Source organism: Sebastes umbrosus, chromosome 6, assembly GCF_015220745.1.
Source record: "Sebastes umbrosus isolate fSebUmb1 chromosome 6, fSebUmb1.pri, whole genome shotgun sequence".
NCBI classification, from domain to species: domain Eukaryota; kingdom Metazoa; phylum Chordata; class Actinopteri; order Perciformes; family Sebastidae; genus Sebastes; species Sebastes umbrosus.
Window position 1 is genome coordinate 35,216,139 of NC_051274.1, and position 14,231 is coordinate 35,230,369.

At 43.5% G+C, this 14,231-nt stretch overlaps 2 protein-coding genes across 4 annotated transcripts; both read left to right on the top strand.

The window, feature by feature from the left end:
* The first annotated feature begins 1,531 nt into the window (after window positions 1-1,531).
* LOC119490069 lies at window positions 1,532-3,669 on the top strand. The gene is made up of 4 exons (XM_037773283.1): window positions 1,532-1,709; window positions 2,460-2,561; window positions 2,663-2,839; window positions 2,939-3,669. The coding sequence occupies exons 1-4, from the start codon at window positions 1,554-1,556 to the stop codon at window positions 3,107-3,109; spliced, it is 606 nt and encodes a 201-aa protein (XP_037629211.1). The 5' UTR covers window positions 1,532-1,553; the 3' UTR covers window positions 3,110-3,669.
* Window positions 3,670-7,849: 4,180 nt separating this feature from the next.
* On the top strand, window positions 7,850-13,435 carry ormdl2 (ORMDL sphingolipid biosynthesis regulator 2). Of its 3 annotated transcripts, none has more exons than XM_037773290.1 (4): window positions 7,850-7,981; window positions 10,217-10,390; window positions 10,970-11,125; window positions 12,937-13,434. In XM_037773290.1, the coding sequence occupies exons 2-4, from the start codon at window positions 10,217-10,219 to the stop codon at window positions 13,129-13,131; spliced, it is 525 nt and encodes a 174-aa protein (XP_037629218.1). In that variant the 5' UTR covers window positions 7,850-7,981; the 3' UTR covers window positions 13,132-13,434. The 3 variants fall into 3 exon arrangements, with proteins under 3 accessions (XP_037629218.1, XP_037629219.1, XP_037629220.1); XM_037773291.1 differs by lacking the exon at window positions 7,850-7,981 and adding an exon at window positions 8,095-8,116; XM_037773292.1 differs by lacking the exon at window positions 7,850-7,981 and having other exon boundaries at window positions 10,970-11,121; window positions 12,937-13,435.
* The last annotated feature ends 796 nt before the right edge of the window (window positions 13,436-14,231 follow it).

Genomic DNA, 14,231 nt, shown 5'->3' on the forward strand with positions numbered 1-14,231 from the left:
AGTACATTTACTTACGTTCTGTACTTAAATACAATTTTGACATACTTGTATTTTACTTGAATATTTCCATTTATTAATAATAATAATAATAATAAAATAACTTTATTTGTAGAGCACTTTTCATATAAGACATGTAGCTCAAAGTGCTTTACAAAAAGAAGAAAATGCAAACAAGGGCAGATGGATCAAATAATAAAATTAGACGATACAAATACAACAGAAGATGCTGAAATATATAGGTGAAATAAAAAAATAAACAGAGACAATTAAGAATAATAAAATGAGAAAATGTGTTTAAAAAAATAAGAAGAATGACATTAATTATAAGTTAAATGAATGAAGAAGGTTTTCAGCTGTCTTTTAAAAATGTTGTGCTACCTTCTACTTCTAGAAGGAAATGTACTTTTTACTCCACTACATTTATTTAGTTGCTTTTTGCATATAAAAACATGATATCCTGATATGATGCAGTGCTACTATAATCTACCCAGTAGGAGGATCTAAACAACATTAAAATGCTCTTACCTGTATAATGTTTCATTTTCATTTCAACATTTATTTCGAACATGTAGAATACAAAAAAAGAAATAAAGAAATAAAGAAATAAAGAAAAAGAGAATGATCATACCAACAAGTGGACAGCCAGAGAGAAGTAATATTTACATACAATGAAAAGCATAGGAAAAAGAAATGATCAAACACTTGATGCTTTAGTTTACATATTGTAAAAGGAGTGAGAAGAACAAACTAATTTAATCCCCCCCTTCTCCATAAATCAGTCATTAATAATTAACCAGCTTCCTTATTGAGCCAGACATATACTCTAATTAAATTTCCTAAATTTGTCTCACTATAATAATTTTTATTTTTATCTGTCATACAGAAATATAAATTAATTATCCTTATCAAAATATAAATGTGTTATCAATCCAGAATACCAATTCATTACTTATAATGTGGTGATAAACCAGAATAATATTATATAACACTGTGAAAGTACCTTCATTAATGCTGATAATACTGGACTTTTATTTAATAATTGACTCATTTCACATCATTCCTGTCTGTTATTTCTTCTTCCACCACTCTTCTCTTTTCTGTTTAACAAACAATGATGTAAGATGATGTCATTATTCTGACCTCTTCCTGCTCTGTTGTTCTTCCTGGTGAATATAGATTTGTTTGCACTGTACATGAACTCACCTGTCACCTGAGGATGCAGGAAAACCCTGGAAGACCGCGTTACGTCACAGACTGACTGACTGACAGGTCCTCATCCCTATAAAACCAGCAACCAGACTGGAGGACCAGCAGTCACACTGTGAGGAGGACGAGCTCTCTACTCTACCAGCTCTCTGCAACAAACAGAAACAAACATCACCATCATCACCATCACCATCATCCTCACCATCATCACCATCACCATCACCATCACCATCATCCTCACCATCATCACCATCACCATCACCATCACCATCATCCTCACCATCATCCTCATCACCATCATCACCATCACCATCATCCTCATCATCATCCTCATCATCATCCTCATCATGATGTGTGTATGCTCCAGGACTCTGGCTGCTCTCCTCTGGCTCTTCGCCGCCGCCTGCTGCGCTCCTGCCGGGCAGCCTGTGCACGATGCGTGCGTGGACGTGCGGAGGAGCTCTCTGGAGCTCAATGACATCGCTCACACTGTATCAATAGAGGTAAGTGGGGTTTTTTTAGGTTTTTTTTATGATTATTCGGAATTATTAATGCAAAATACACCTCCAAAACTTTCGAAATGTATTTTATTTTTATTTTTATTTTTATTTAACCTGGTTAGTCCCATTGAGATTAAGAACCTCTTTTCTAAGAGAGACCTGTCCAAGAGGGTCAGCAGCAAGAACACAAAGCTGCAGACACAAATAGAGATAAAATACAACACTAAAAGCACTCAAATCTGCATTAAAAGAGAATTATCTAAAGACTAATGAGGGACAAAAAGGAACTTTTTAACTTTAAAAACATTGGCATGCCATAGAGTCTGCTTCTAAAGCTTCACTTTAGATTTAAACATGTTTAATGAGACCAGCTCCCTGATTTCCAGGTCATTTTGGAGCAGATTCCAGGCTGAGGGTTCAGAATATGCAAAAAGCCCTTTCCCCAATTAATGTCCGAGCATTAAAATAACTTTTCCATAAAGCCTCTGGAATAGTTTTCGGTCACTCAAAATTGTGTTTTGTATGCATGTAATGCTTTTACAAGCACGGAGCATGAATGTCAACACATTTTGAAATGTTTCTTACCAGCAATAGTATTATTATTTTCTTTGCCAAGGCATTAAAATACAATTTATCTAAATATTTGGACAGTAGTAATATGAACATTAACTCACATTCAATTTGCTGTGTTTATTTCTTGCTATGTTTATTATTTTTTATATAATGCATCGTTGTCTCTGACCTTGTCTGTAGGCACGAAATGGATCCAAAGATGTGACAGATTTCACCACTGCACTCGTTTGGATGGAGGCCAAAGACATGTGTGACCCTGAGACCCTGAAACAGAAGTCTGAGGTGAGCAGCAGCACATTCATCCCATTAGTGTCGGTCTATTGTGACTGTAGAGAAACTATTGGGACATAATTCAACAAGTTAATTCTTCCTCTCTTTCTCAGACATGTCTCGGGAAGATGCTGGACGTCCTGACGAGCTACAGGTCTGCGGTGGAGAGGCTCGCCGGGTTCGAGAGCTGCTCGGAGTCTGTCATCAAAGTGACGAACAAACTGCACAAACTGCACCAAGACATGAGCAAATGTGTGAGGTCCAAGAAGTCAGGGACGGACCACCAGAAGGTAAGATCTGAAATACAAAGGTCACAGGTTAATTCAGAAGTCTGTGCAGCATTTATCAGATCAGAACTGGACTAAAGATTCATGCTTGTTTGTCTCCAGGAGTCCAACAGCAGGAAAGAAGACATCCAGCCCGTTGACCTCTGGGAGGAGGCTCTGCTGTGCCACTACACCATGGACAGACTCTTCTCCTTCTCCATCTTCACCGCTCGAGTCTTTGCCGTCGGCGACCCGGCTCATCACACGGAGGGCTCGGCTCAGAGGTGCATGTAGAGCGTGAACGAGCATCCTGTGTGTGTGATCACATTGATCAAAGCCTCCATATACAGCCTCCACTGGCTGATATCTACAACAGTGTTTCCACTCTTGTTCCTCCCCATGTGTACATGGAATGTATTTCCAATGGAATTATTATCTAACATATTTATTCAATTCATATTTATTGTATTTATTTATTGGTATTTATTGAAATCAGTTGATGTCCTTTTTATGCAGAATAAATCTAATATTCAAACCCTTTCTTCATCACTGTCGTTTTGTGGTTCATAGATGTTGTCACAGTGTTTTTTTGTACCCATTGTTCCTTCCACTGAAAACAGCTCATGAAGGAACTTCAGGAAGTTACCGGCGCTTTCTGTGAATGAAATTCCAAAACAACAGTCAGACAGATAAATAGTGAGAGGAGGAGGAAGCTGTGCTTTCCTGAAACAGTCCTGCTGCTCTCCGGAGATCCACAGCTTCCTGCAGACTTCCTCCCCGTCAGTGCGGTCTATTGTAGAGTTCCCTCACACACTCTGATGGTGCAATGTTGCTAGTAATTCAATACAAAAGGAAGGCGGGGGAAAGGGGAAGTAGCAGCGAGTGTTAGCGTAAAGTTGTTCAACAAGGAAGTTTGTTCTCCGAGTGACTTCATATCCAGAATTCATTCAACCTCTCATTCCATCTCTGAGGGTAAAAACTCCCTGATGTCAGCACATCTGTCATCATCATGGCCCCAAGGATTTATTCAGCAGCTGAAAGCAGACTTTCCAAAGTGCTTCACAGGAAAGGAAAGATAACAATGATGTGATGAAACACAAAGGGAATGGTAAATGGACTTGCATTTAAGTGCCTTTTCTAGTCTTTCAAACACTTAAAGCGCTTCACACGTCAACATTCACCTGTTCATGTTGATTTGGGAAGAAAGAAGAGAGAATTAAGATTGTTAATCATCTGAACACAAAGGGACTTAAGCCAAAGGATGCTGTCAAAAAATCTGGGTGTTTTAATCGACAGTGATCTCAGCTTGAATAATCATGTGAAAGCGATAACCAAATCAGCTTTTTACCACCTTAAAAACATAGCGAAACTTAGAGGTCTTATGTCAAAGCATGACCTGGGAAAACTTATCCGTGCTTTCATCTCGAGCAGAGTCGATTACTGCGACGGTCCTCTACACGGGCCGACTACCTAAAGAGACCATCAAGCAGCTTCAGATGGGGCAAAATGCAGCTGCAAAGAACTGATCACATCTCTCCAGTACTTAAGTTCCTACACCGGCTCCCAGTAAGTCTCAGAACTGACTTTAAAACACTACTGCTTGTTAACAAATCACTTAAGGGGGGGGATGCTTTTCTTAATGGATCGAATGCTGCACTTTACTGTCTATTGATTGTTTTTATTATCCTTTTAATTTTGCGAGTTGTCCAGCGTGCAGGAGCTGAACACCCAGCGGTGTCTCAGGAAGTCCCCGAGGGTCATTAAGGACACCACACCCCAACAACAGCCTGTTGTCCCTCCTGTCCTCTGGTAGAAGTTACAGGACCCCCCCAAGAGGACTCTCACCAGCAGACTGAGGAACAGTTTCCCCCCCAGGCCATTAGACTCTTAAACAGATAAATCATACAACACTCTCTCCCTCACATAAAGTGCAATAAACAAGTGCAATACTTCAATCAATGCAATATGTGCAATAAAAAAAATAAAAATAAAAATAAAAAATGCCTGTGCAATATTTTTTATAGTTTGCAACCTCTACTGCTCCCATATATATAGATATAAATATATATCTATATATATATAGATATATATATATAAACACACCCAAAGGACATACAATAGGTAAAGATATCACCACATCATCATGACAAAAATCCCAGGTACATTTTAAATATTAGTGTTCAAAACATTCACATATAATAATAAGTGTAGGAGTAAAGTCAAAGAGATGCAGAGAGGCAGGATTCATTTCTATATTTACAGTGTGAACAACAGTTTCCAAGAGTCATCATTTTGTGTGTTTTAGTGGTGTGCAATATATAATAAATATATATAAAAATGTGTGTCAATAATTGACCTGACTCAGCAGACTACAGTTCCTCAGGACGTCTCACTCATGTAATCTGTGGGCAGTGATGTCACTTCCTTATTTAATTTATCTACACACCGCTCACACTACAGGGAAGCAGTCTGCTGCAGACGGTCTGCACGACAAACAGGAAGGTCTGTCACTGAGTGATGAAGTTACAGGATTGGTCGGCCGACTGTTGGAGTTCCCTCATTGGTCGTTGCTCTTTCAGAATGAAAAGGTGGAGAACAGTTCAGGGTTTCTGTTTTCTGGGGAGCGTGTCAGCGGTTCAATGTCTCATCACATAGTGCTGTTGTTGTGCATGTGCTGTTGTTTAAGTTTGTTTAAGTTACGTTATGTTGTTGCTTCGTATTGTTTTACTGTACATTCACACCAAGCACGAAGCAGGTTTTAGCCTGGCTTTCCTCCAGACTGCATCTAAGCAGCCACTCCTCGCTACTGCGGGATGAATCCAACATCATAATAATAATAATAATAATAATAATAATACAATAAACGGATCAAAATGATGCCGAAATAACGACATAGTGATGTCGATTTGTAAAAAAGACTGAATTCATGCTTTGTCAGGTCTGTCCGCAACTGATTCCCACTGACTCCCACTGATTCCCACTGACTCCCACTGATTCCCACTGACTCCCACTGACTCCCACTGATTCCCACTGACTCCCACTGATTCCCACTGATTCCCACTGACTCCTACTGATTCCCACTGACTCCTACTGATTCCTACTGATTCCCACTGACTCCTACTGATTCCTACTGACTCCCACTGACTCCCACTGACTCCTAGTGATTCCTACTGACTCCTACTGACTCCTACTGATTCCTACTGATTCCCACTGACTCCTACTGATTCCTACTGACTCCCACTGACTCCTAGTGATTCCTACTGACTCCTACTGATTCCTACTGATTCCTACTGACTCCCACTGACTCCTAGTGATTCCTACTGACTCCTACTGATTCCTAGTGATTCCTACTGACTCCCACTGATTCCCACTGACTCCTACTGATTCCTACTGACTCCTACTGATTCCTACTGATGAATCTATAAAAATGGCTCATAGATGTCTTGTTTATTTTTGTAAAAAGATTCAGTAGTTATTTCCTAAAACAGCTGTTAGCAAACATTCCTCCAGCTAGTAGATTTGATGGGGATTATTTCCACATGAGGATTTGGTGCTTTTTGGTGCCCGTGTTCACTGTAATGAAGTAACGTGTCACCCGGTGCAACAGTGGTCCATTGATGTGTTTTTAATAGTAGTTTTGGACAACAAAGGAGCTCTGTGGCGCAGTGGGAAGCTTTGACTTGTATATACGAATATAAAAACTACAGAATGTCACCAGACATGTCCTGGAAGTACTTTTCACCACTGCTGTCAAGCCACTGCTGAACCAACCACTAAACTATATTACTACTCAGTGTGCCGACCTTGTTTAATATGACACGGTGTCATTTATGAAGGTTTACATTTCATTTTTTTGTCTAATTAAACCTGAGAAGGAAATACACCCAGTGATGGAAGAAGTATTCAGATCATTTACTTAAGTAAAAGTACTAATACCACACTGTGAAAATACTCCATACTGCAGTATATCAGCAGAAGCACTTATACAACAGTAAAGTGTTTGTTTCTATTCTGTCTGATGTTTCTGGATTCATATTTCTGCTGCATTAATGTGTATTTAACTGATGTAGATGTAGAGCAGGCGAGCTTTGCCCTGGTCTGGTGTCTCAAAGGGAGTACAGATGCTGCAGAGGAGGTCACCTGCTGGACTACTGACTCTACAGCCCGCTGCTGCAGAGGAGGTCACCTGCTGGACTACTGACTCTACAGCCCGTTGCTGCAGAGGAGGTCACCTGCTGGACTACTGACTCTACAGCCTGCTGCAGAGGAGGTCACCTGCTGGACTACTGACTCTACAGCCTGCTGCAGAGGAGGTCACCTGCTGGACTACTGACTCTACAGCCTGCTGCAGAGGAGGTCACCTGCTGGACTACTGACACTACAGCCCGCTGCTGCAGAGGAGGTCACCTGCTGGACTACTGACTCTACAGCCTGCTGCTGAGGAGGTCACCTGCTGGACTACTGACTCTACAGCCTGCTGCAGATGAGGTCACCTGCTGGACTACTGACTCTACAGCCCGTTGCTGCAGAGGAGGTCACCTGCTGGACTACTGACTCTACAGCCTGCTGCAGAGGAGGTCACCTGCTGGACTACTGACACTACAGCCCGCTGCTGCAGAGGAGGTCACCTGCTGGACTACTGACTCTACAGCCCGCTGCTGCAGAGGAGGTCACCTGCTGGACTACTGACACTACAGCCCGCTGCTGCAGAGGAGGTCACCTGCTGGACTACTGACTCTACAGCCTGCTGCAGAGGAGGTCACCTGCTGGACTACTGACACTACAGCCCGCTGCTGCAGAGGAGGTCACCTGCTGGACTACTGACTCTACAGCCTGCTGCAGAGGAGGTCACCTGCTGGACTACTGACTCTACAGCCTGCTGCAGAGGAGGTCACCTGCTGGACTACTGACTCTACAGCCTGCTGCAGAGGAGGTCACCTGCTGGACTACTGACTCTACAGCCTGCTGCAGAGGAGGTCACCTGCTGGACTACTGACACTACAGCCCGCTGCTGCAGAGGAGGTCACCTGCTGGACTACTGACTCTACAGCCTGCTGCTGCAGAGGAAGCAGCCCTAACCCGGGGGGGCGGGGTTAGCGTCAGGGGGCGGGGTTAGCCTCAGGGGGGCGGGGTTAAAGGTATTTCCTGGTGAGCGGCAGCAGGAAGGTAAAGTTGACTCAGGAGAAATGTGAAGTTTAAACATGAGATACTGAGAGGAGCGATTCAACAGATGATTTAACATCTTCATCATCTCGGGTTCAGTCAGCAGCGGATCCAGATAGCTTTGAGCTGTTAGCTGACGTTAGCATCAACCTGTAGAGAGCAGCTAACAGCAGCCAACAGCAGCCAACAGCAGCTAGCAGCTAACAGCTAACAGCTAACAGTTAGCAGCTAGCAGCTAACAGCTAACAGCTAACAGTTAGCAGCTAGCAGCTAACAGCTAACAGCTAACAGCTAACAGTTAGCAGCTAGCAGCTAACAGCTAACAGCTAACAGCTAACAGTTAGCAGCTAACAGTTAGCAGCTAGCAGCTAACAGCTAACAGCTAACAGTTAGCAGCTAGCAGCTAACAGCTAACAGCTAACAGTTAGCAGCTAGCAGCTAACAGTTAGCAGCTAGCAGCTAACAGCTAGCAGCTAGCAGTTAGCTGTTAGCTGCTAACTGTTAGCTGCTGTTAGCTTAGCAGCGGACATGGAGCCGTTTAAAGTTGAACAGTTGAAGGATGTTTATATATTTATATATTTATATGTTAACGGTTACTGGATGTTTTCGTTTAATACGTCAGAACTAAAGTTTATTGCTGCTTCGTTGTTGTTGTTAGCTGTTAGCTGCTAGCTGCTAGTGAGTGAATGCTAACGGCTACATACTAACTGAGGGAGGAGGGGAGCCTTGTTTAGTCAACCAGAACATCTCAGGCGGGCGGAGTCTTCTCCCCACAGTTCATATATAACTTTGTCTCTTACAATGTCCCAAACAGCAGAATATTAAAGATATAAAGATATAAAGTTATACATTTATAAATGTATGATGATATAAAGTTATACATTTATAAATGTATGATGATATAAAGATATAAAGTTATACATTTATAAATGTATAATGATATAAAGATATAAAGTTATACATTTATAAATGTATAATGATATAAAGATATAAAGTTATACATTTATAAATGTATGATGATATAAAGATATAAAGTTATACATTTATAAATGTATAATGATATAAAGATATAAAGTTAAAAAGCACATTTTATAGTTGAAAAGCTGAACTAGTAAATGTTTAGTTTTCTGTTGATCGACTTATCGATTAATCGACTGACAGTCCAAAGTAAGTCTGATCAATAAGCACGTACAAAAACAGATTGATTAATTAATTCATTCATTCATTCATTCATAATTAAAACTAGTTAACATTCTCTAAATACGAAGGAAAGGAGCTTCAATGCTTCCTTCATATTTCACCACGGCACCGCGTCAATAACATGATGATTACGGGAGTGAAGAGCTGCTCACATTCTCTTAAAGCAGCAGTCGGTAGAAACTAGGGATGCACCGATACCACTTCATTCAGACCGAGTACAAGTACTTACATTTGGGTACTCGCCGATACCGAGTTCCGATACGAGTACTTCTCTGTGCCTAAAGAGCCTCGTTAACAGCCAGCTGGAGGGTGTGAGCGACACACGGCAGGCTGGGGAGTCCCGCATACGAGGCGGTGCGCCGCCACCGGCTCTAGGTCGGCTTGGAAAGGCTCGGGGCGAAGGTGGCTCGCGGCCGCAGCTTTACAGCGCTCCCCGCCCGGACCTCGCCGCACCGTGACGGGGCTCCCTGCTCGGCGGACTGTCCTCAGTGCTCCCCGACCGCATCGTGCCGCCAGATCGGGGCTCAGCCCACGTAAAAAAGGTACCAGGGGTCTGTAGCAATGTCGGCAACCCACCCGACCCGTCTTGAAACACGGACCAAGGAGTCTAACGCACGCCTGAGTCAGAGGGTGCAAGCAAAACCCTGTGACGCAATGAAAGTGAGGGTCGGTGCGCGCCGGCTGAGGCGGGATCCCGGCCCAGCGGGGTCGGGCGCACCACCGTAAAGTGGTATCGCGGTCGTTGTATCGGAGCCGTTTTGCGAGTACGAGTACATGAGCACAGTATCGGACCCGATACCCGATACTGGTATCGGTGCGTCCCTAGCTGATACCGTCACCACGTGGCCCAGAAGCAGAGAGTTCTGCATTGTTGAAATGACTTTATGTAATAAATGAAAGTTAATTTCATGTGTACGGCTCTGAGGGTTGAGACGTAGCCTCCTGCTAACATCCTGTTAGAGGAGCTGGATATTATCTGGAGTCCCAGCTGACCTCTGACCTCTGACCTGTGACCTGTGGTCTCTCCTGTGTCTAAAGATGAATGTGGGCGTAGCTCACAGCGAGGTGAACCCCAACACCAGGGTGATGAACAGCAGAGGAATATGGCTCACCTACCTGCTGCTGACCGTCGTGCTGCACATCGTCCTGCTCAGCATCCCGTTCTTCACCGTGCCGCTCGTCTGGACCCTCACCAACGTCATCCACAACCTGGTCAGTTAGAGAGGTTCATTATTCAGCGTTTATTACACATCTGAGACACAGAGCTTTATGTTCAGGGATGGGCAATACGATGATATCTATCATGTGACGATACCCACAGATATCTTTCTATACTGTTTATACTGTGGTATTTATCCTATATACTGTAGTATCTCTAGTATTAGACCACAATGAGCACGACTACCATGTGTTAAAGGAATAGTTCAACATTTTGGGAAATATGGTTATTCGCTTTCTTCCGAGAGTTAGACGACAACATCGATAAACTCTCACATCAGTTTTTATCCAATATTTATAAATCAGTATCACAATCCTGTTTAATCTAAACAATGTTCACTTTGTTCCACTTCTCTGTGAAAACGCTCGGCCCTGCAGTCTGAGCATTATTACTCTGTGGCTACTAGTAGTACCACTAGTACTAGTAGTACTACCAGTAGTACTACTACTACTACTACTACTACTACTAGTACTAGTAGTAGTACTAGTAGTACTACTACTAGTACTACTATTAGTACTAGTAGTAGTAGTAGTAGTAGTGTGCATCTCTTCTGTGTGCTGTGTCCTCTGCAGGTGATGTACCTGTTTCTACACACAGTGAAGGGAACTCCCTTTGAGACACCAGACCAGGGCAAAGCTCGCCTGCTCACACACTGGGAACAGATGGACTACGGCGTCCAGTTCACGTCGTCACGCAAATTCCTCACCATCTCGCCGATTGTTCTGTACGTAAGTGTAAAAAGTCGTCTGCAGTGTCTCTCTCACTGTGATGCAGTTAAAGATCGGGATCAATAAAGTTACTATCTATCTATCTATGATAATCACGAGAGGCTGGGATATTATATTATACTACTATATAATATTATATATATAAATAAATATAATACTGTATGCTCTCTGGGGCTGTGCCCATCAAGCCACTCTGTGAAGACCGACGCTGCGTCTCAATTGGTACGTTTTCTAACAATAATAACTAGAATTCGTACGTAGTACGCGTACTTCCGTACTTACACTTGCTATTTGGAGTGCATAAGTGTGTTCACACTGAGAGGAATGGAAAATGCAGAACACTGTAAGTACCCAGATGTTGTACTCAAAACGGTGAAAACGTTCTCACTAGGGATGTTAATAATTAACCGTTTAACCGTTAACCCACATTAAGCATTTTAACTGATTAACGCTATCGGTTAAAACGGTTAAAAGAAATGTTAATAATGAACTCAAAAGCTGAGCAGCTCGGAGGAGCGGCTCGTCACTTTAAGGAGAAAAGCTGGTCCACCTTAACAGCCCACCTTAAGAGGCGGAGCCGGAGTTGCAGGATACAGGAAGTCGGCTCCGGTCTCTCCGGCTCTCTTGAGCGGAGCGGAGGAGTTGTAGTTTAGTAGCATTTATTCACCAACAAATAAACTGTCCACACACTGCTACACCTACGATCACAATTAGAACACCACCAACAACCTCACACTCACCACCAACACACACACGGTCTGATGGAAACTCACTAAAGTTACACAGACTACGTGTGGCGGCGGCGAGCACGAAGCCTCCGGCAATGCTAGAGCTGCTAACGTAGCACAAACACACACACTGTTTGTTGGACACTCACTAAAGTTAATCCGGGCAGACACATAGCTGACAACCTGCTAAACTAAACTAAATGTGCGGTGGAGACTTTTACTGGGAAAGTGGCTGCATGTCCGCGACACTACACGCAGCATCGTAGCTGCTAAGTTAACGCTCCCGGACGGTGAACTGGAGACAGTGAACGCAGCATCGTAGCTGCTAAGTTAACGCTCCAGGACGGTGAACTGGAGACAGTGAACGCAGCATCGTAGCTGCTAAGTTAACGCTCCCGGGCGCTGAACTGGAGACAGTGAACGCAGCATCGGAGCTGCTAAGTTAACACTCTCGGGCGGTGAACTGGAGACAGTGAACGCAGCATCGTAGCTGCTAAGTTAACGCTCCCGGGCGGTGAACTGGAGACTCCCGACAACGAATATCTGCTGCAACGTTTAAACTCAATAAATTCTTCAAGCTGTCACAGAAACTGAAACTATGCCAAACCTTTCACGCTGCGTCAGAGCAGACAGGAAGTAGATGAAATTATCACATGTTGTCTACGAGATAGGTCTCTTGAGACGGCGAAGGTCGATGAATCTTTTTTCAGATGTGTAAATGCAAAAATAAATAAATAAATGTAAAGATTAATAAAAATAAATAAAAGTGGAAATTAAACAGAAGAGTAAGTGAATTAATACAAAGGAAAATAAAAAAGCAAATTAAAACAGAAATATAAATTTATGTCACATTTTATCAATTAATTAATGACTACATTTATATTTAATATTATTTTGCTATTTTTAATGGCATATTCATTTATCAAGTCCTTCATTTATATATTATTTATTTTTGATATGTTGCTTGTGTAGTTGGTTGTGAAGCGTAACGAGTTTGAGACTCAGAGTTTGTCGTGTATGTTTTTGGTGCTTCGGTATAAATGTCGATGCTACGCTGACACTCTTCTTCATCTCTCTCTGCAGGTACATTCTCGCCAGTTTCTACACAAAATACGATGCCACGCATTTTCTAATCAACACCAGCTCCCTCCTCAGTGTCATCCTCCCAAAGCTGCCTCAGTTTCACGGAGTACGGATATTTGGGATCAACAAATACTGACAGAAGAGACTGAACGCTGGATTTTAACCACCAACACTGGACTTTGTAGTTTCTGCTGAACTATTTTATGTTTCGAGGTCGAGGAGGAGAGAACCAGTTGGACTCGTCTTACCTGTACAGACTGTGTGGAGTAATATATAAAGAAGGTAAATGCACTGCTGCGGTTTTATGAAAGTAATTTCTTTACTGACATTCCTGATGTAGGTTTGTCAAAAAGACACTTTGGCTTCAAGGAATTTGAACTGCTGCACACTGAATGTTTATTCTGGACTCGTCCGTCGTCACATGATTTCTGTTACAAACTGCACTGGCTGCAGGTCTGTAGAACTGTCCGCTTGTTGCCATAAATGTGAATGAATTCATTGCAGGAGTGTGGTTCATATTCTGAATAGGGATGCACCGATACCGATACTGTGCTCATGTACTCGTACTTGCAAAACGGCTCCGATACCACTTTACGTCAGCGTGACGTTAACCTCTCATCACCATCTTTCGGGTCCTCACGCTCCACCTCCCCGACGGTGCGGGCGAGACGGGCCGGTGGTGCGCCCGACCCCGCTGGGCCGGGATCCCACCTCAGCCGGCGTGCACCGGCCCTCACTTTCATTGTGCCACGGGGTTTTGCTTGCACCCTCTGACTCACGCGTGCGTTAGACTGCTTGGTCTGTGTTTCAAGACGGGTCGGGTGGGTTGCAGACATCACCGCAGACCCATGGCGCCCTAACGTGGGCCGCGGCAAGATGCGGTTGGGGCCCCGGTCGACACTCGCACAGGGAGCAGGGGGCCCCGTCACGGTGCGGCGAGGTCCGGGCGGGGAGCGCTGTAAAGCTGCAGCTGCAAGCCAACTTCGCCCCGAGCCTTTCCAAGCCGATCTACAGCCGGTGGCGGCGCACCGCCTCGTATGCGGGACTCCCCAGCCTGCCGTGTGGCGCTCACACCCTCCAGCTGGCTGTTAACGAGGCTCTTTTGGCACAGAGAAGTACTCGTATCGGTACTCGGTATCGGAGAGTACCCAAATGTAAGTACTTGTACTCGGTCTGAAACAAAGTGGTATCGGTGCATCCCTCGTTCTGAATGACTTGTTGAAAGTTTCCGTTTTCTTTCATGCTTTTTTTTGTTCCCGATTGACTCTGAAGGATTTACATGCTTTTACACGCCT